At 27.7% G+C, this 24,037-nt stretch overlaps 1 protein-coding gene across 2 annotated transcripts in view; it reads left to right on the plus strand.

The window, feature by feature from the left end:
* Positions 1-14,999, plus strand: part of LOC119600062 (double-strand-break repair protein rad21 homolog) — a 104,491-nt gene extending 89,492 nt beyond the window's left edge. For both annotated transcript variants that reach the window (XM_037950086.1, XM_037950087.1), the window contains exon 8: positions 14,776-14,999. In XM_037950086.1, coding sequence (XP_037806014.1) covers positions 14,776-14,901 — 126 coding nt within the window. In that variant the 3' untranslated portion in view covers positions 14,902-14,999. The remainder of the gene's footprint in view (positions 1-14,775) is intronic.
* The last annotated feature ends 9,038 nt before the right edge of the window (positions 15,000-24,037 follow it).

Here is a 24,037-nt window from a genome sequence, read left to right on the forward strand (position 1 = left end):
TTATAATAAAATATTTTTTACACTATAACATGGAAAAAAATCACTTTTTGTTCCGAAAAATTGAAATTTTTGGTAATTGATCTGAATATTATTTATAGGAGCATTTTTTCCTAGTTAAGAACATCTGACTATTTAAACCACCGGAGTTTTGGATCGGGTATTCAATAATATCCCTCGTTTGTTCATTATGATGCATTGGAAGACGATATTTTAACTTTTAAATTAATTGTTTCTTTACAATAATTGCAATCCATTGCGGAACATTGCCTTTTCTAACATAGTATAGCGTTCATATTCGATATTTAACGGCGATTTTCTAAAATTTATATCTTAAAATGCGATATTAATAATATTTGTACTAGTATCCATTAATTAAAACAAGTTTTTTGGTTCCAATCATCCATTACACACTCCTAAATACTACCAATATTCGTGAAATGGTGACAATGTCAATAACTTACACTACATATCGGTTCTGAAATTGATTATTGTCCAAAATAATAAGATTTTATATTAAATCAGGCTCAAGTGGTGGTATTAATACGAATTGAACAATTTTGAACACGGATACATCTTAATTTGTTGCTAGAACAAATAAAATGTCCGATGGTTATTGTATCGAGTATATCAAGATATGATTGGTAGCATTATTGTATGCTTTGGAAATCGGAGTATTTGGAAAACCTGTTTAAATTAAAGGAAATATATAGAATTATCCAAATGTAAAAGTCTTAAGAAATCGGAGTTAAATTTCGGTTTTTTAAGAACGTACTGTGTTCAAAAGGGAGAAATCCATGCATATAACATTAATTTCGAAATAACAACTCTTTTCAAAAGTTAAAAATTCAATTTCCAATGCATCATTTGGAGGGTTCAATGACCACCAGATCCTAAATCCGGGGTCTAAAGTGGGAAAAATCGTAGAAACGAGAAAAAACTGTTCTACTAATTAATTCCTGAGCCAATTGGCCCAAATTTCAAGATTTCGGAACTAAAAGTAGATTTTTTCCATGTTATTGTGTAAAAAATATTTTATTAAAAAGTAATTATATTAATACAAGTAAAATTTTCATAAATTTTGTTAATATCATTAAACCAAATATATACTGAAATGATCTGTATACTTACTTTTGTGAATTTTGCACCTTTTTAACTTCAGCTTAAATGAGAACTCAAAGAACCAAAATATGAAGAAAAAGAGTAGTGAATAATAATTATCATAATTGTTTTAATAAACTGTTTTGTTTTTTTGGAAAAATAATATCTTTTTTAAATAAAACCAATCGTCAGTATTTCTGTATACTTATTTTTGTGATTAACTGTATATTATCAGAAATACATTTCTAATTGAAACTTTCCAAAACAAATCAAGGCACTATAACAATTTCCCAACAAAAACTTAACTCCCAAAGTAGAATTCGAAGCAAATATTACTTTCTTTTCTACTACAAGAAGTACTTATTTTTATTCGTGATGTCCCAAAAGAAATCCTTTATTATTTGTTGTGTAGTTGTTAAGTATTTATAGAACCATTTATGAAAAAATTAAAAAATAATATATTGGGTGAACAATTTGTTCTCACCCAAAAACTACCTGTTAGAATTTCATATCTCAAATAAAAGGTATTGAAGTCTACTACTTTCATCCGTAGTTTACATTTTAAACATATTTTAACTTATTTGTATTTTTTTGGTATATGAGCAAAATCAGATGAAACTGAATAAAAATGCTTCGTATTTTGTTAACCTTTTAAAATAAGTAAATGTTTTGATACATTTCGGTATAATATACCGAAACATATGTATGTACAAAATTGCAGACCACTTTAAACAATTAAAAAAAAACTTTGAAATTTATCAGTTTTTTTTCGTTAATTTCAAAACTGTACTCTCAATTTATAACTTTTGTTTTAATAGTCCATGTGCGCGCATTAATCGAATTGAATTTATGCAACGGTATTTAATAGGTGTATTAATTTTACACAATTTAAGGTATATCTTGTTGATGTCAGAGATTTAAGGACAAAGCTGGAACTTTACAAATTTGCCAAGAATAGGCGTACATTTTTTAAAAATGTGACATTTTTGAATGTGACATTCATAGCTATTTACGAATACAGTTTAAATACCGCGCAAATTTTATCTCATGTGATGACAACCGCATTTCGCCTAACATTGGCGATTGTGATATCAACTCGCAAAATAGGTGTGCTATAGATCACAATCGCAAGAAGTTTGGCTATTTCAAATCACAAAGGTTTACTTAAGTGAACTAATGAATTTTGCTTAATCTGCGATTTTAAAAGCTAATCAAATTATTAAAAATTTAAATCAGACATGTTTTCTTCTAGTATTGATGAAAACTAATAACGATTTTTAATAATTTTATTTAAAAATAACAATTTCAAAAAAGTCTTGGATTTTACTCAATTTTTTTTTCGATTGCTTTCTTTTGTATTATTTCTTGGATTTTTCTCATATTTTTTTCAATTGTTTTCGTTTGTATTGACGATTTTCCTTTTTTATGTTTTATTGTTTCGAAACGCGTGAACTCCATCACAAACTCAAATAAATTTAGCGGTTTTCAAATCGTATGCGATTTGATAATCGTGCGATTGCCATCACATGGGCGTATAATCAACATCCGAGTCAAATGCGCATTAAAAAATTTGTAAATACGAACTTTTTATGATAATTTTAAAATTTTTGCAAAATTCACATTTCTTTTTCTTTGTATTTTTAACTAAAGACGTGATGCAATAATTTTGTAAATTTTATGCAGTAAATTATATTGATGGATGAAATAGATATTGCGAATGAAAAATACAATTTCTTCTTTTATAGCGGTCCTAGCAGCGTTTATCTAAAAAAACATTTTGCTTTCAGACAACTATAGCGCCATGTGATTTGCGGAAATATTAGTGTCAAATAAAAGCTTTCTTTTTGCGTTATGCCAAAATCCGGTGCGCATTAAAATATTTTAAGGATATACAATTTTACAACCTAAATACAGATTTCATAACCTCAAATTTTTCAAACCGACTGAGATATTAACTTAGTTCATATTGCAATGAATTGAAAATCATCTTTAATTTTATGAAATTTTTTTCGAATTTTTTTATTTGCACAATTTTGAGTTTTCAAAGAAATTGCAAAAAAAAATTAAAATAATATTTTTAATTATCAGTGCATTTTCTGAAATTTGAAATTTGCGATAACTATTTTAACACGATAAATGTTTACTAATCAGTACATATTTTATTTAAAAATAGCTTAACCCAGATTTTTAACGATTTTTTAAATTTTTTTATTTTAAACCGCCATAACTTTGCGCGCATTATTGGAAATAATTAACGTTTTCATATTTATCATGTGTAATTATTATCCAATTCAACCACTAAATATGGTTCTTGTCAGAGGAAAAAAATTTTCGAAAAAAAATGTTATCCAATTCTTAAAATTTTTTGATTTTGCTCATATAAGTATATTTAAGTAATATAGATACAACTGGAAAAAACATTACGTAATATTTATTAAAACGTATTTTATGCATTAATTTTTAAAAGTTGTAATCATAAATGGCATTTTTATTATCAAAATATGATTTCTATATACTTCTTTTATGTTAATGTTGAGTTTCCAACACTTTAATTAGTAGTATAACACCAGATAGCTGAATCGGAGGTCCCACTTTAAAAATTTCTTAAATTAAATAAAGAAACAATAAAGTTCATGACATAAAATGAACTTTATTGATTAACTATCTATAAAATTAATTTAAGATGATATTTCGGTAAAATTTTTAACAATATTTCAATATTTGGCAATTCAAACCGTTCTGGGTAGTTTAAAAGGGACCTAAATGTCAAGGTATGTAATGTTCATATATTATTAAATCAGGGAGATTCAAAAAAGTACCCAATTTTCCTGAACAAAACTATGGTCCTAAATTTTTTTGGTGAAATCGTTATTTTTATACCCTTCACCTTCGTGAGAAGGGTATATATATAAGTTTGACATTCCGTTTGTAATTTCTATATAGTAGTGAAACAAATTGTAATGTGACGGACATGTGTTACGCATATAAAGGAATTTGTTAAAAAATTTAAGAACTATAAGAAATATTTGATGTTATATTCAACAGATACCAAATGAGCTATTATTTATACTGTTTTATTATACCCTCCACCTTATATATATATATATATATATATATATATATATATATATAGTATATGTAATCGGAAAATTATATTATACAAATTACAAATTATACAAATTCACCTTCTCATGAAGGTGAAGGGTATAATAAAACATTTTAAATATTAAACGTATTACAAGGAGATTTTGCGACCTTATATGGAAGCTATGATCAATTCTGAACCGAACTTTTTTTTTTTTTAATAATGGTGTACATAGAGTAGAAAATCAAATTAAAGTCAAACTACATACATATATGCAACAACAATTTTATGGTTAATATCGTAAATGAAAGCTATTTATGTACATACAGTGATAGACAATCATTTGTACGCAGCATGATTTCTTTGATTTTTAAAGCCATTTTTGGGTTTATTTTAAAACTTTTTTTAGAAAATGGATTGAATACACCATAGTTATTAAAAAATAGAAAAATATTATAAAATATTTTTCTCTAATAAAAATATCAGAGAAAAAATTAATTTTCGTTGAGACATTCGTTTGTACGCAGTCATGTAATTATTACTTTTACGAGAATAATTGAATTCTTTTGAGCGAGTATTGGGGTTTAGATGTAAAATTAATACATTTTATAGCCATACGAATTATAAAAATCTTTATAAAGATATATTATTTGTAGAAATTGCGATTTTATCGCTGTCAAAACTAAATTAGGAAATATTTTATCATAACGTCAAAATTAAGGATTATTTTAACCCTTTCCGTGGTTTTGTCGAATATATTCGACATTACAATAGACTCTGTTTTTTAGCATTTTTTGGGTATTTTTTTCTTTTAGATGAAAATGAAGACTTTATTATATTTATAATTGAGATTTTGAAAGATCTTCCGTATTTTAAAAGTATTTAAAAATCAGATTTTAAGAAATTGTCACTTATGACTACTTTTTAAAAAGTGCTTTTTAACAACGTTTAAAAAACAGCTTCATTTAATGGCCAAAAAAATTGTATTTTAGGAGATCGGACTATGCAGATTTAAATTGTATTGTATTGAAAGAAGTTTAAGAAGACATTTTACAAAAAAAAAAAAAAATTCATAAAAAATATTGGTGGTACTTTTTGGAGACTGTTTTTCGAATGTCGAATATATTCGACATTTAACTTTGACCTTCTATAACTCACTAGGGAAAACTCAAATTCAAAAAATATTATTTTCCCGGATTCAGCATACTCTAATTATCTTAAATATAAGTTTTCAAGTTTTTTTCTAGACATAAATTATTTTTGACCCTGAAAGGGTTAAGCAAGATTTTTTATTATTTCCTAATAGATACTCATGCTGTATTGAAAATAGCATAAAATTATGAAAACATGTTGAAAAATGGCTTCCTTAATCGATTTTACGAGAGTAATATTACAAAAAAACTAAAAATTGTGACACAAAATCCCTATTTTTTAATGAAATAACGACAAAAATTATACTCCTTGCAGTAAAAAGATCTATCATCATTCCTTTATCCTTGATCTAGTCATTACTGTGTCAAGAATTGCTTGTAAACCAAGATTTATTAAGATTTATAAGGAGAAAAAACTGCACTCTCCATAAAGCCCGATATCGGATATGAATAAATTCTAAAAGTTAGTATTTTCAAGTGAAAATAAGTTAAACTCGTATTGTCTAGGGCGTTACAATAGCGTATTGTGCGAATTGAACCAAAACGCCGCTAAAAATACAAATTACATTTCGCTTGGGAAATTGTGGTGCATTAGACATGTTTCGGAATTTTAAGACACAACCAATCAAAATCATTCTTACAATCTTCGCTTAAAAGATTTATAAACAAAAAATATACTTTTTTAGCATTTAAATAACATAAAAATTTTTTTAAGCATGACTTTCGGAAATTCTTTTTGAAGCTCTTTTAAAATTGACCTATCCAAAATCTAATGAAATCTATTCTGTCAGTAGCAATTATGGAGGACTACATGTTAACATAAGAAAAAGACAAATTTGCAAATTATTTTTATGGATATTTAAAAATTTTTAAAATGCGTACAAACGAATGTCTTAGAGAAATTTGAATTTTTTTCTCTAGAATTGCTAATAGTGCTAAAAATACTACACTTTTATATTATTATTTTTAAAGAAGATAGTATTAAACTATTGTGCTAACTTTTTCCTTAAAACACTGTTTACTTTCTTTCAAAAGTTAAAAAACATGTTGCGTACAAACGATTGTCTATCACTGTACTTTTATCTGTTATTCAGGAATTACAGTTTTTGGACTCGGGGAATTATTACATAAACTATGTAGTTATAATGATGCGTTGGGGCCCAACATAATATGAGACCCTCGATTCAGCTGTCAGATTTCAAACACCCAATAAATTACTTATAAAACCAACTTAAACATAAAAGATCGAATAAATATTTACAGTTAATCTCAAAAATAAGTATACAGAAATACTGACAATTGGTTTTATTTAAAAAAGGATATTATTTTTTCAAAAATCAAAAAAGTAACATTTATTTATTAAAAACAATTATGATAATTATTATTCACTACTTTTTTCCGGGTTATATTGGTCTCATATAAGGTGTAGTTAAATAGGTGCAAAATTTACGTCACAAAAGTAAGTATGCAGAAATTTTCAATATGTATACTTATATGATATTAACAAAATTCATGAAAATTTTACCTGTTTCAATGTAATTATTTTATAATAAAATATTTTTTACACTATAACATGGAAAAAAATCACTTTTTGTTCCGAAAAATTGAAATTTTTGGTAATTGATCTGAATATTATTTATAGGAGCATTTTTTCCTAGTTAAGAACATCTGACTATTTAAACCACCGGAGTTTTGGATCGGGTATTCAATAATATCCCTCGTTTGTTCATTATGATGCATTGGAAGACGATATTTTAACTTTTAAATTAATTGTTTCTTTACAATAATTGCAATCCATTGCGGAACATTGCCTTTTCTAACATAGTATAGCGTTCATATTCGATATTTAACGGCGATTTTCTAAAATTTATATCTTAAAATGCGATATTAATAATATTTGTACTAGTATCCATTAATTAAAACAAGTTTTTTGGTTCCAATCATCCATTACACACTCCTAAATACTACCAATATTCGTGAAATGGTGACAATGTCAATAACTTACACTACATATCGGTTCTGAAATTGATTATTGTCCAAAATAATAAGATTTTATATTAAATCAGGCTCAAGTGGTGGTATTAATACGAATTGAACAATTTTGAACACGGATACATCTTAATTTGTTGCTAGAACAAATAAAATGTCCGATGGTTATTGTATCGAGTATATCAAGATATGATTGGTAGCATTATTGTATGCTTTGGAAATCGGAGTATTTGGAAAACCTGTTTAAATTAAAGGAAATATATAGAATTATCCAAATGTAAAAGTCTTAAGAAATCGGAGTTAAATTTCGGTTTTTTAAGAACGTACTGTGTTCAAAAGGGAGAAATCCGTGCATATAACATTAATTTCGAAATAACAACTCTTTTCAAAAGTTAAAAATTCAATTTCCAATGCATCATTTGGAGGGTTCAATGACCACCAGATCCTAAATCCGGGGTCTAAAGTGGGAAAAATCGTAGAAACGAGAAAAAACTGTTCTACTAATTAATTCCTGAGCCAATCGGCCCAAATTTCAAGATTTCGGAACTAAAAGTAGATTTTTTCCATGTTATTGTGTAAAAAATATTTTATTAAAAAGTAATTATATTAATACAAGTAAAATTTTCATAAATTTTGTTAATATCATTAAACCAAATATATACTGAAATGATCTGTATACTTACTTTTGTGAATTTTGCACCTTTTTAACTTCAGCTTAAATGAGAACTCAAAGAACCAAAATATGAAGAAAAAGAGTAGTGAATAATAATTATCATAATTGTTTTAATAAACTGTTTTGTTTTTTTGGAAAAATAATATCTTTTTTAAATAAAACCAATCGTCAGTATTTCTGTATACTTATTTTTGTGATTAACTGTATATTATCAGAAATACATTTCTAATTGAAACTTTCCAAAACAAATCAAGGCACTATAACAATTTCCCAACAAAAACTTAACTCCCAAAGTAGAATTCGAAGCAAATATTACTTTCTTTTCTACTACAAGAAGTACTTATTTTTATTCGTGATGTCCCAAAAGAAATCCTTTATTATTTGTTGTGTAGTTGTTAAGTATTTATAGAACCATTTATGAAAAAATTAAAAAATAATATATTGGGTGAACAATTTGTTCTCACCCAAAAACTACCTGTTAGAATTTCATATCTCAAATAAAAGGTATTGAAGTCTACTACTTTCATCCGTAGTTTACATTTTAAACATATTTTAACTTATTTGTATTTTTTTGGTATATGAGCAAAATCAGATGAAACTGAATAAAAATGCTTCGTATTTTGTTAACCTTTTAAAATAAGTAAATGTTTTGATACATTTCGGTATAATATACCGAAACATATGTATGTACAAAATTGCAGACCACTTTAAACAATTAAAAAAAAAAACTTTGAAATTTATCAGTTTTTTTTCGTTAATTTCAAAACTGTACTCTCAATTTATAACTTTTGTTTTAATAGTCCATGTGCGCGCATTAATCGAATTGAATTTATGCAACGGTATTTAATAGGTGTATTAATTTCACACAATTTAAGGTATATCTTGTTGATGTCAGAGATTTAAGGACAAAGCTGGAACTTTACAAATTTGCCAAGAATAGGCGTACATTTTTTAAAAATGTGACATTTTTGAATGTGACATTCATAGCTATTTACGAATACAGTTTAAATACCGCGCAAATTTTATCTCATGTGATGACAACCGCATTTCGCCTAACATTGGCGATTGTGATATCAACTCGCAAAATAGGTGTGCTATAGATCACAATCGCAAGAAGTTTGGCTATTTCAAATCACAAAGGTTTACTTAAGTGAACTAATGAATTTTGCTTAATCTGCGATTTTAAAAGCTAATCAAATGATTAAAAATTTAAATCAGACATGTTTTCTTCTAGTATTGATGAAAACTAATAACGATTTTTAATAATTTTATTTAAAAATAACAATTTCAAAAAAGTCTTGGATTTTACTCAATTTTTTTTTCGATTGCTTTCTTTTGTATTATTTCTTGGATTTTTCTCATATTTTTTTCAATTGTTTTCGTTTGTATTGACGATTTTCCTTTTTTATGTTTTATTGTTTCGAAACGCGTGAACTCCATCACAAACTCAAATAAATTTAGCGGGTTTCAAATCGTATGCGATTTGATAATCGTGCGATTGCCATCACATGGGCGTATAATCAACATCCGAGTCAAATGCGCATTAAAAAATTTGTAAATACGAACTTTTTATGATAATTTTAAAATTTTTGCAAAATTCACATTTCTTTTTCTTTGTATTTTTAACTAAAGACGTGATGCAATAATTTTGTAAATTTTATGCAGTAAATTATATTGATGGATGAAATAGATATTGCGAATGAAAAATACAATTTCTTCTTTTATGGCGGTCCTAGCAGCGTTTATCTAAAAAAACATTTTGCTTTCAGACAACTATAGCGCCATGTGATTTGCGGAAATATTAGTGTCAAATAAAAGCTTTCTTTTTGCGTTATGCCAAAATCCGGTGCGCATTAAAATATTTTAAGGATATACAATTTTACAACCTAAATACAGATTTCATAACCTCAAATTTTTCAAACCGACTGAGATATTAACTTAGTTCATATTGCAATGAATTGAAAATCATCTTTAATTTTATGAAATTTTTTTCGAATTTTTTTATTTGCACAATTTTGAGTTTTCAAAGAAATTGCAAAAAAAAATTAAAATAATATTTTTAATTATCAGTGCATTTTCTGAAATTTGAAATTTGCGATAACTATTTTAACACGATAAATGTTTACTAATCAGTACATATTTTATTTAAAAATAGCTTAACCCAGATTTTTAACGATTTTTTAAATTTTTTTATTTTAAACCGCCATAACTTTGCGCGCATTATTGGAAATAATTAACGTTTTCATATTTATCATGTGTAATTATTATCCAATTCAACCACTAAATATGGTTCTTGTCAGAGGAAAAAAATTTTCGAAAAAAAATGTTATCCAATTCTTAAAATTTTTTGATTTTGCTCATATAAGTATATTTAAGTAATATAGATACAACTGGAAAAAATAATAAACATTACGTAATATTTATTAAAACGTATTTTATGCATTAATTTTTAAAAGTTGTAATCATAAATGGCATTTTTATTATCAAAATATGATTTCTATATACTTCTTTTATGTTAATGTTGAGTTTCCAACACTTTAATTAGTAGTATAACACCAGATAGCTGAATCGGAGGTCCCACTTTAAAAATTTCTTAAATTAAATAAAGAAACAATAAAGTTCATGACATAAAATGAACTTTATTGATTAACTATCTATAAAATTAATTTAAGATGATATTTCGGTAAAATTTTTAACAATATTTCAATATTTGGCAATTCAAACCGTTCTGGGTAGTTTAAAAGGGACCTAAATGTCAAGGTATGTAATGTTCATATATTATTAAATCAGGGAGATTCAAAAAAGTACCCAATTTTCCTGAACAAAACTATGGTCCTAAATTTTTTTGGTGAAATCGTTATTTTTATACCCTTCACCTTCGTGAGAAGGGTATATATATAAGTTTGACATTCCGTTTGTAATTTCTATAATATAATTTTCCGACCCCATAAAGAGTATATATTCTGGATCCTTATAGGTAGCGGAGTTGATTAAGCTATGTCCGTCTGTGTGTTTGTTGAAATCAGTTTTTAGAGGACTCCAGATGTCGGCGAGATCCAAATCTTCAATAATTCTGTTAGACATGCTTTCGAGAAGATCGCTATTTAAAATCAGCAAAATCGGTCCATAAATACCGGAGCAGTGATGCCAGGAAATTTTTTTCAGAATACCCTACGCTTATGAGAAAAAATCCCTTTTTTCCCTACACCCACTTTTTATTTTCCCTACATTTTTCCCTACACTACTTTTTTCCATTTTTTTCAAAGTTTATCTTAAAAAAATACAAAAATAACATCAAAAACTAAAATATTAGCTCCGTTTTATAATATACATATATATATGTTTTTTTTTTTTTTTTTTTAATTTTTAGGAATGAAATTTCTAGAATTTAAAATTTTTTTTCTTTCAATTTTACATCATACAAATCTTCCAACCCTGACTCTTCAGTTAAGATTAAAAAAAAAAACAAGACAATTGAAAGATTTATGGCAGTATATCGAATAGTGATAAAAATTTATTTTATCTGCCTCCACAAAAAAATTTTCATAAAATAATTATTTTAAATAAGGTTTACTTTTGCGTTTACTTTTTGCGGTTTACTTTTATAAATTTTCAGAACATTAAATTCATTTTTTCAATCCTGAGTTACTGCATTAAGCCCCCGACTACTCTATCTATAAGGAGTCAGAATATATCGCCCTACAGGATTGGCATAATCCAAAAATCGTTTCAAGAAAAATGGATATGAATATTTAATGACATTTAACTATTTTTTTAATAACTTTTAAACAAATCAAGGGATTTTAAAAATCCAGATTCAGATAGTTGAGGTTAATATGTTTCTCATCTAAATTGAAATTAAATTTTTAGTTGTCTAATATTCACGAAAACGTGGGTTTTAGTTTTTACGTTTACAAAAAATCGATTTCACATCGAAAATAATAGACATATTTGAAATTTGATAAATCTATATGAAAGATTTTAGTATGTCGCATGTTTTGCAGACCTCAGTTCAAGAAACCCGAATTTTTTATTATGCCAGTCTTGTAGCGATATGTAGGTACATATATTGTAGAAATTACAAGCGGAATTTTTACTAACGATACACTTAAAACTGATTTCATTTTTAATTTTAAAATTTTAATACATGAAAAAGTATATTTTTAGTTGTTAAAAACTATGAAATTTAAAAATCCCTACAATTTGACAATAGTAAGAAATCTTTTCCTTTTTCCCTACACGTGAAATTTTTAAAAAAAAATCCCCACATCACTGTACCGGAGATATGAGCAAAAATCCGAGACAACCTCTGAAAATTTCATAAAAAAGACAATTTCTTTCATGCTTTGATATAAGCAACAACAACACTGCTTATTCATTGAGTATTTCGTTTCATATGTTTGGATGGCTGTGTGTTTCATTGCCTTGTGTATATTGTTTTTGTTTCTTGGTGTATTCAGTTTCGTATGTTTGGATGTCTGTTGGTTTCATTGCGTTGTGTATTTTGTTTTTGTTTTTTTGAGAATTTCGTTTCGTATGTTTGGATGCCTGTGTGTTTCATTGCCTTCTGTATATTGTTTTTATTTCTTGGTGCATTCAGTTTCGTATGTTTGGATGTCTGTTAGTTTCATTGCGTTGTGTATATTGTTTTTGTTTCTTGGTGTATTCAGTTTCGTATGTTTGGATGCTGTTGGTTTTACTGCCTTGTGTATTTTGTTTTTTGTGTGGTTATTTCGTTTAGCGCTGTTGTTGTTCATTTTGTTTTGCTATTGCTATAATAATTATATAGTCGGGAAAATGAAATAAATATAAATTTGATGAAATTGATATTTATTAAATACACTATGGTGAAGGGTATATAAGATTCGGCACAGCCGAATATAGCACTCTTACTTGTTGTGTGTTTATTTCGTTTAGCGTTGTTGTTCGTTTTGTTATTGCTATAATAATGATATAAACGGGAAAATTAAATAAATTAAAATTTTATAGAATTGATATTTTAAATACACTGTGGTGAAGGGTATATAAGATTCGGCACAGCCGAATATAGTACTCTTACTTGTTTACTTTTTTTTTTTTTTAAATCCTTTTTTTGCTTAAATGAATGCTTAGACAGACAATTTCCTTTAAGAGCTTTGTGGATAGTTAGTGGGATGAGTGAGATATCTATAAACAAATTGAGCTCAAGAAGCAATGTTTTTGAATTAAAATATTTTTTTACATAAGCCCCTTGCATCTCACTATGTAACTATAAAGCTTTTAAAGGAAAAGAGCTTTATATTTCTAGTGTACAATTTACATATAATTACAATTCACTCATGTTTTGCGTGGTTATAAGCACTCATTTTAATGATGAACTATTTTTCCAATTACGAACCCATGCTCGCCAATGACACTCTAATGTTAAAATTATGCATATTTCACCTAAAAATTAACCATTTCATTATCTGTTGAACACAGGCATTTACTACTTTTTTTTGCTGGGATATAATAATAATAACACATTTCTAGTTATTATAATTGTACTTTAGTTAAGAGATATCGATAAAGCATAAGGAGATCTTTTCTCAGCTTATCTTCCCGTATATGTACATCCCAGCAAAAATATTTTGAAGTTGTTCAAGAAGAAGGGATATTTTCATGATTTCTTTAGTACGTATTATATTTAATAAAAAATTGTACCTACGTGATTTTGTTATTAATTAATTATAAAATTATATTTTTTGTGTTTGGATACAATTTTTGTATTGTAAATTAGTTTGAAAAAAATTGTTTTCGTCCATATTTCTAGAAAATTATCTGTTTGTAGTTAGAACTATACAGGTATTTTTAAATATGTACCTGTAAGAAAGCTGTTTATGCATAAAAGTGAGCGTTTTAAAAGCTAATATCTCACATAATTAAATGTACTTTATACCAGTATAGCACAATTTTAGAAGGATTCGAGATATCAGAAGTCGCGCATAGAATATGACGTCGAATTAAAATGTATGAAGCCATAATTATTGATACATGATATGTTACGATCGGACTTAAAAGGGCGGTATATCTAGGCGAAAAAAAAATTTTATATTTTTGGAAATTTATCAACATATCTTTAATCGTAGGGGTGACTAACTCAACTTTTTTAGAACCACCCTAGTGTATACGCTGAAAAATACAAAATAATATAAAAAAATTCGGAAATAAACCAAACCAAATGCCAAACTATTTTTTAAATATGTTTCTGTATAAGTTAAAAATTACGACAATTTTGACATCTACTATGATAAACAGTCGAAATAATATGCATCTCAAAATTATTATTTTTCCCGTAATCAGTCAAAATTAGGTCATTTTTGAGACCAATTAAAAAAAATGATGAATCGTTATTTTTTTGGGGGACCAGTAACGTACATGCTCATGTATTTATGTTTGCATTCGCTATCTTACAAAAGATGACAGCTCGTTTTTATTGTTATTAAATAAAAGAATAAAACCCGTATTATTTACATTTTTGACGTTTACACTATAACAAAGTAAGATGGAAACAGCTGATTCACATGTTTTTGTATGTGTTTACTTAAAAATACATCATTGATTTAATGTGATTTGCTTGTTTAAAAAAAAAAATTAAGATATATTGACTGTCGAATTTTTCATCCGTATTTTCCGTATTGTATTTAGACGATCCCATCCGTTCTCTTCTAATAATATAATGTAAACTTGCTTTAAGACAGATTAATTTTTAAAAACTTAAATATAATTTTGTAAATGTAAATATTTGTTTTTTTTTTTAGGCAGCACAAAAATTCTATTCTCTTCTGGTGTTAAAGAAGTTCCGTGCACTTAATATATCACAGTCGGCTCCATACTCGGATATAATTGTAACACGAGGCCAGTTGTTTGAAAATCCTAAACTGTAATTGTTTGATTTTTTATTTATTTATTTAAATTATAAATGTCTATTTTTATATACTATTATTAAAATCAAATTAATGGTTATTAATATTTTAATATTTAACTTGCAATTGTTTATGTACAATTGTTTTGTAATATTGTTTGAAGGTATGGTTGTGTCCTTTTAAGTTAATTCAGTAACAAAGGTAAGTATTTTTAAGTAAGTTATTAAATAAAAAGTTTTTTTTTAATATTTATAAATAAAATTGACACACCGAGTAAGCTGAAAAGTAATCACCCCTATCGCCAATAGATGTGAAATTTTTGTTCCCTTAAAGTTTTCATTCCCCTCGAAGGGAAAATTGCTATCGTGAACGTATTGTGAACAATTCATTCACAATAGTTGATTTTGTATGCAACAGCTCTTCAATGTTTACAAAATTCTATCAACAAATTTCACAACAGGAGAATTTTTTCACGACAAAAAGTTAGTGAATGAAAAAAGTGAAAAGGGAATATATTTCACGTGAAATGTTAATTGGCGATTTTTGTAATTCTGCGAATTACATTCGTAGTTATATGTTTTGTCTGAACCTAAGCCCATTTGTTGTTAGAGTCATATAAATATATTCCAGAATGTTTTGCCATTTCCGATCTATGATTAAATATATAATAAAAGCTACACAAAACTGATTTTGTTTCAAGTATTTTGGATTTTGTTCGTAAAATTTTTTCTTTTTATGATTAAATATCATGATAATTTCTAAACAATAAAAATATCTTTGGGTTTGGTGGGTAGATGTATGAACAATTAACCATTAAATAGTAAAATAAAAATTTTCACATGACTGTTTTTGTCGGAGAAACAACGATATGTAGGAGCTAAATGAAAACCAAAATCTTAATTTTGAAGAGTCATCTTTTTTTCTTGTTCGAAAATGCAAAATTTTACTATAGCTGACGTGAGCACTCTTTCTTGGAACAATATTAAAATTTGAATAAAATACGAAAAACAATTTAATTATGACATAGGCGTTGGAATCACAATATAAAGCATATTAATAGCTTATGAAAATATTTACTGCGCATCGCTTAAATACTGAATTTAATTTTATCTGTATTGAACGAACATATCTCGTAAACTATATATTGTAAGATTACAAAATTATGAACTTTTAAAGGCCATATTATATAATAAAGAGAGTAGGCGAATTGTTGCAATTTAAATCGATGAATGTTAAATTGTCATACAAATTTAAAAGCTATATTTTATATTTAAACAGGTACAAATTCTATATTCGCCTTTGCTTAATCATATATACCCATCACCATAGTATGTTAAAAAATATTCGCCCCCAAGATATATTAATTATAAGGTAGTGTTATCAGACCAGCTGATCGTTTTTTGCTACTATGTTAATTTTTCGCCGTGGTGTATAATTAATGTCAAACTTTGTTTACATTTTGTAAATGTCAAACTTTGTTTTCATTTTGTTAATGTCAAACTGGTTTCATTTTGTATATGTGAATTTTGTGATTAAAATTAAATTGTGTGATTAGGGTATATTTTTGTGTTTTTAATCTTTAAAAGTTTAAACATCAAAATAAATTATAAACAGATTCAAATTTATAAACATTTTTTGTTTAATATAAATTCGCTTTGATTTATTTGTCAGCTGTTTTTGAAATTTTTCCCTTACAGCCAATTCGTCTTCAAGTGCAGGCACAATGTCAAATTACATATAAAAAAATATAACCAATTCGCTTGGTATTCTGAATTCGCCGATGACACTACCTTATAAAACAAGGTATATTAATTTTATAAGGTAGTGTCATCGGCGAATTCAGAATACCAAGCGAATTGGTTATATTTTTTTTATATGTAGTTTGACATTGTGCCTTAGGTTCTATAAATCGACTTTCGAACAATCGACTTTTTGTCGAAAAAAGTCGAAGTCGACTATTTTGTTCCAAAAAAGTCAATAACTCGACTATCGTCTGTGAAAAAAGTCGAAAAGTCGACTTTGTGAATAAAAGTCGAAAAAAGTCGATAAGTCTAAAAAAGTCGATAAGTCGAATAAAGTCGAAAAAAGTCGAGAAGTCGAAAATTGTAGAAACAAGTCAAAAATAGTCAAAAATTTAAAAAAAGTGGAAATAAAGTCAAAAACTCTAAAATAGTCGGAAAAACTCGAAAAAAGTCAAAAAATAGTCGGAAAAAAGTAGAAAGAAGTCGAAAATAGTCAAAAAGTCGAAAAAATCGAAAAGTCGACTTTTATTTAAATGAAAAAAGTCGAAAAATCGAATTTTCATAAAATGCAAAAAGTCGAAAAGTCGACTTTTAATTAAATGAAAAAAGTCGAAAAGTCGACTTTTCGTTTCAACTATAGAACCCTATTGTGCCTGAACTTGAAGGCGAATTGAATGTAAGGGAAAAGTTTCAAAAACAACTGACAAATAAATCAAAGCGAATTTATATTAAACAAAAAATGTTTATAAATTTGTATCTGTTTATAATTTATTTTGATGTTTAAACCTTTAAAGATTAAAAACACAAGAATATACCCTAATCACACAATTTCACGTTAATCACAAAATTCACATATACAAAAAGAAACCAGTTTGACATTAACAAAATGAAAACAAAGTTTGACATTTACAAAATGTAAACAAAGTTTGACATTAATTATACACCACGGCGAAAAATTAACATAATAGCAAAAAACGATCAGCTGTTCTGATAACACTACCTTATAATTAATATATCTTGTTATAAACTTAATATACCTTGTTCGCCCTATTCTGCATTTCAATTCGAATCGAAATTTTCTCCCTTTTTCAAGGAACATTTTACACCGTTTGTAACACATCGAAATATTGGTCTAATATCCATAAAAGTATATGCTGGGATCTTATTACAGTCTAAGACCATCTAGCCAATATTTGCCAAAATAATTTTAGTTGATGGAGTTTGTTATTGAAAATGGACAATATCGGTATACGATAAACTCATCAGGGAGCCAAGGAACTTTTTACACCGTTTGTAACACATCGAAATATTGGTCTAAAATCCATAAAAGTATAGACTGGAATCTTAGCCAATATTTGCCAAAATATTTTTAGGTTTATTATTGAGCTTCAATATTCCAGTATAGCGAAGAAAAACGACAAAAACAAGTTTTATAGGAACTAAAATCTTTTTGCCAAATTTTATGAGGATCGCTTCATATTTGACACTGCTCTCATATAAGGTTCCTCTCAGGAAATTATTTTACAAGATTTATATGATCCAAAACCTTTCTGGGTTGGTCCAAAATTGACCCTACCCCCATATAAGTTCCCCTTCAGAAAAAGATATTAACTCCAATAATTGTAATAAAAATACCAATATAGCAAAGAAATTCCACATAAACAAGGAGTCAAAATCGTTTTGTCAAATATAAGGGAAGCGGTCCATAATTGTCCATAACTGGCTTAAAAAATGTATAGCTATAAAATTCGACATTAACAACTTTCATATGAAACAAAATTTATCTGTTGAATTTTGTAAGGGTCGGTCCACAGTTGACCCTACCTAAAATCGCAAACAGATTATGCCATCCGATTTCTATATTTCCAACTTAAAGTTCTATATATGTTTTTATCGTGCACAAGATCATTCGATAACAGTTATATATCATTTTCGATATACTGCCATAGTAATATTTTTTTGTGAAAAAAAGTTTGTTGTTGTAGTACACCCCCTAGAACAATGAAATCCTGAAAAAAATTAGTCATCCCATTTCTACACTTCCAACTTAAAGTTCTATATAGGTTTTAATCGTGCACAAGATCGTCCGATAGCAGTTATATATCATTTAATATATACTTCCATAGTAAAATTTATATTTTCAAATATTGCAAGTTACTGCAGAAAAAAATAACACATTCTGATTCAACAGACTACGTTTTATTTTTGAATTTTGTTTTTTCGCTGGACAAATTTTTTTAAAAGTTCAAATTTATCGAAAAATAAAAAATAATTTTTTCAATATGCATCAGAAAATATCGTTTTTTCTATATCTGATTATTTGAATTTTATTATATTACATTTAATAAACACATACCATTCATTAGCTTTACAATTAATAAAAAACTTTGTTCAAATCTTTTTATTTGTAAGCTAAAAAATCATATAATTAAATTCTTAAGTTACAATAAGTGCTCTATATTTTTCAACAATACTAAAAAGTTCAATGTTTGAGCACCTGTTGAGGAACAGGAAGTAACGGGTTTTAAAAACAAAATAAATTTTTTAATAATTTGAAGTGTTTTTTTTATCTCGATGTCATAAAAAATTTGCGAAAAAAGAGTAGGAACAAATTACATTTTGCGAATGTCAGTTTAACGAATGAAAGTGCGAATGCAAATAATTCATGTCTGTTCTGTAAATCGATTCGTTTTCAAAACCGAGAAGCTTTAAAAACGTAATTTAGTGTTCTGCAAATCGAATTTTTATTTGAACGTAAAATTAAAAAAAATAAACATATTTAAATGAAATAGAGTTTAAGATGCCCTTATATTAAGTTACAATTGTATTAAAAAACTCAAAAAATAATTATTTAATGTATTAAAATAAAATTAAATTCGATTTACTTTCGACTAGATTTGTGCAGGGTTTGCATTTGCTTCACTATGTTCTGCTTTTGCCTTTTTTCTTAACTATAACTATGAAACAAGTAAGAAAGTATAGTCGGGCGTGGCCGACCATATGATACCCTACACCAGTTATGAATATTAAATGTGATTTATTTTTCATAATAAATATTCCCTTGTTCCGATACATTTAAGCAATTTATGGATGATAAACTAATTTTCTGAAAGAGGCTTTATATGGAGGCTAGGGGCAAATATGGACCAAGCCCAATAAAATTTTGTAAATATATTTATATTTGCATAATATTTTATTGTGCTGAATTTCATCGCGATATTTGTGTTTATAAATTAATTTGGGACATTCAAGTAATTTTCTGAAGGGACTTTGTATGGGAGCTAGGGTCAAATGGGGCCCGATCTTTATGAAATTTGGCAGGGTCATCAAGACTTCTATAAAACTTAGTTGTGCCGTATTTTATCGATATATCTGTATATTTAACATAATTATGAGCTCAGAAGCCCTTTTCGGGGGTTCTATGGGGGCTAGGTGAAATAATGGACCGATTTTAACCATTTTCAATAGGCTTGGGTCAAATAAAACGTGCGTGCCAAATTTCACCCAATTATCTTGAAAATTGCGACCTGTACCTTGCGTACAAGGTTTACACTCAGAAAACGATTCTAAGCCGATTGGTATACTTTAAGGTGGGTCTAGGACGAATATTTTTGTATGTTACAAACATCAGCACAAATCCCCACTAAAGTGGTGTAGGGTACAAACATAAACAAGCAAAGTCAAACAGCAAAGTCAATAAAACGAAAACAAACTCATTAGCTGCAGTGGTTCAGTGTAATGTTTCATGCTTACGCAGTCAGTCACAATCGACTTTTTGTCGAAAAAAGTCGAAGTCGACTATTTTGTTCCAAAAAAGTCGATAACTCGACTATCGTCTGTGAAAAAGTCGAAAAGTCGACTTTGTTAATAAAAGTCGAAAAGTCTGAAAGTCGATAAGTCCTAAAAAGTCAAAAAGTCGGAAAACTCGAAAATTGTAGAAAATAGTCGAAAATTTTAAAAAAGTGGAAAAAATGTCAAAAACTCTAAAATAGTCGAAAAAAGTCAAAAAATAGTCGAAATAAAGACGAAAGTCGAAAAAAATCGAAAAGTCAGAAAAAGTCGACTATTTATGAAATACTTGTAGTCGAAAAGTCGACTTTTAAATAAATGAAAAAAGTCGAAAAATCGACTTTTCATAAAATGCAAAAAGTCGACTTTTAACTAAATGAAAAAAGTCGAAAAGTCGACTTTTCGTTTCAACTATAGAACCCTAATCACTACTGCTTGCAGCATTTCAGCACTTCTATTTTTCTTCGTGCTTTTGCTGTGCTTCTTCGCTACGCTCTTTTATTTGTACCAGAAGTGCTGAAGGTGTTTTTGATTTGTTATTGTAGAATGTTGAAAAATGTTCCGTTATTGTTATTTGCGTTGTATTTTTGATAAACAAGTTGTTATATGGGAAATAACCGTTTTAGTGTTTTTGATGATTTTATGCATGTAGAAACGTACGTATGTATGTTTCAAATCAATCGCTGTGATTGACTGCGTAAGCAGAAAACATTTCACTGAACCACTGCAGCTAATGAGTTTGTTTTCGTTTTATTTGCTTTGCTTTCTGCTTTTGCTTTGTATACAATTGCTGAAAAACTGTAAGCAAAGCAGATATTTTGGTGCTTATGCTAATTTTAAGCAAGCAGTTTTAAAACGAGAAAAATTATGAGAACTCGTTTTTAAATGAGAAATATTGTTACGTGTCCCAAAAAGCATTGTAATGGTGATGCCAACTAGCTCAACGGCTCACCTAGGGAAAGGTTCCAACCCACCATTACAACCCAAAGGACAAGCACAACGAATTAAAAATAATTCAACTATAACAACAAAAAAAAATTATCACGAACGAAAATTGCACCTCGAGATAGTAGGTAGAGCTGTTACATACCTCACGACTGCCCTCCCAACCTGGACTGCTATTCATTCCTAAACTTTCATATTTTTATTGCAGTCCCCATTATTGCACTTCAACCACACTTACCTCACATCGTTAACTTAAACCCCAGAAACAAAAATTACCACATGACAAACATTTCTAATTTCACATTACAAATAATTTATTAAATTTATTCTTAAATTGTAATCTAAAAAGAAAACTAAACTAGCCTTAACTATTCTTTTGTTTGGTCTTTTACAAATAGAAACTTTTTTTAGAGTAAATTTAAATCGAACGGTTAATGAAAACCAATGGTAATATTATTTGTTTGTTAATTTGTCTTCAAACAGAAATAATAAAAAAATATAAAAAAAAATTGTCTTTTAACTAATGTCTAAATATAATAACGACTAACAAATTATTTTAATTTTAAGGGCAAGAATATATTCTAACCTAAATTTGTGGATATATAAGTATAAATTTTATTTCTCTAATTAACAAACAACAGACCTTCCACAACCTATAAAGTTTACCTCAGGCTTTCTTTAAGAATTTTAATTACTATTTATCAATAAACCTAACCTAAAGGAGCTCGCTTAGGTTACCACAGTGTCTTTAATATAACACTAAATGTTCTTGTTTAAATTGACTTCAGCCTCACTTGTTTTATTAAACTTTATATGTTGCAAAAATACTCTATTGGAATCACAAAAAAAAATGTTTTTATCGCAATTAAAAAAAAAACAATCTCACAAATGTAGGTACTATTACTCTATTATTCCCCTTATTACAACAATTCAAAACTTAAAGAACTATGACTATGTGAAAATAAAAAAATATTAAAACTAATTGTACAAAAAAAAACTAACACTAAAGCTTATTATTATTAACGTCTAAATCTCCTTTTTTTTTATTATTAAGATCGCTAGTCACAACACTTAATATGTATATATAAAACTAATTTAAGATGGCGATTTAAATGGAGCTAATTTATCGGCTTATATAAAGCATCCATTTTTAAATATGTCGGACTATATATACATATATGAAATCGTTTGATTTAATTTTCAATGTCTGTATTATTTACTTTTCTTCTTTTAATAACCTTTGTTTTTTTTTGCTTCAAATATCTTCGCACTTAATTTTTCACTGGAGGCTGCTTTTGCCCAGGATTCTTGTTTTATTTATTGTCTACTTACAGGTTACAATTGCCTTGGCTTTTTACCCAAAATAAATTTCCACCTTGACTTCTATTTGGTGTTGGTAAAAGATGGCCTGTCGTAGCTTCTTCAAAAACAATTTTCCTTGCGGTAAATTTTCCTTTAGCCTCCAGTTTTTTTTCTTGTTTTAATACCAGCTTCAGCTTATGTATTTGTGTATAACAATGTAAAATTTTGTCCTCAATTTACTTGTTGTTATTATCAATTTATTTCAATATTTAATCTTTAAATTTATTTATTAAATTTTTAACACCTTTTCAGATTTGTGCTTCTATTGTGTTGTAACTTTGATCTAGTAATGGCCTTGTGAACGTTTCGCCATATTATCATGCCCTATAACATTTCCAAAAAATTTTCCTTTCCATACACTACAATAAAGCTACAATTATTTTCCTGACATTTCGAAACTAAAACAGGAATGTTCATCATACTATAACGATAATTTATGAATGAATTTTCCTGACGTATACATCTCTGTCATTATTAAACATTTTTAATCTGGCAATACCTATAAGTTTTCTTTCTTTAATCTATTACAAAAACTTTTACGCACATACAATCCACATGATCTACAACAGCTGATCAACACATTGAAATTTACCACTCATCACAATATTAAACAAAACATAAAAACTGCTCGAAATACACATAAAATAAAACATTACATGAAACAAACAATAAACCAAACAAATAAAACAATCACAACGCACAAGAAACAACAAACAAGGGACCACATGAAACTCAGATCACAACATACAGGACAAAACAAAACCGAACAAAACAACACGGGAAAGACAACACAACAACATCAACACACAACCGGAGCATACAGGATCGGTCGCGAAATGGAACCACATCATCCATAGCCATCATACTCAGGTAAGTTAAGATTATTGGTTGTTCGAATATTAATTTTCCTTTTGTTTCAACAGTTTCATCTGTGAGCCACAAACCACATCAGTGACCATGGAGACTATTACTACACGCAACAAAACTCCGCTACTGTAAAGGACCACTGCAACAGAAACGGTGTGCGGTGTAATCAAATGGGCTTGTCCTTTCCTTTTGGGCCAATTGAAAAACACGTGGGGAACTCCCACCCCTGATTCCACCAGCCGGGCATTTTCAGGTGAGTGCAAAAATACAACTTTCCACTAAGAGTAAATCTATTAGTTAGCTATGTCGTCACGTCAACGGGTCGTCAAGTTAGTTCATTAAAGCAATTTGCCAAGTTAAGAATCTACATTACGGTAAAGTTTAGGAAACATACAATGGACAGTTTTACTTTTGTATAAATATTTTAATAATTCGAATGTGCATACAATAAG

The sequence above is a fragment of the Lucilia sericata genome, unplaced genomic scaffold, assembly GCF_015586225.1.
Source record: "Lucilia sericata isolate MDLA Ls3-8-SP2 unplaced genomic scaffold, ASM1558622v1 Contig000103F_arrow, whole genome shotgun sequence".
NCBI classification, from domain to species: domain Eukaryota; kingdom Metazoa; phylum Arthropoda; class Insecta; order Diptera; family Calliphoridae; genus Lucilia; species Lucilia sericata.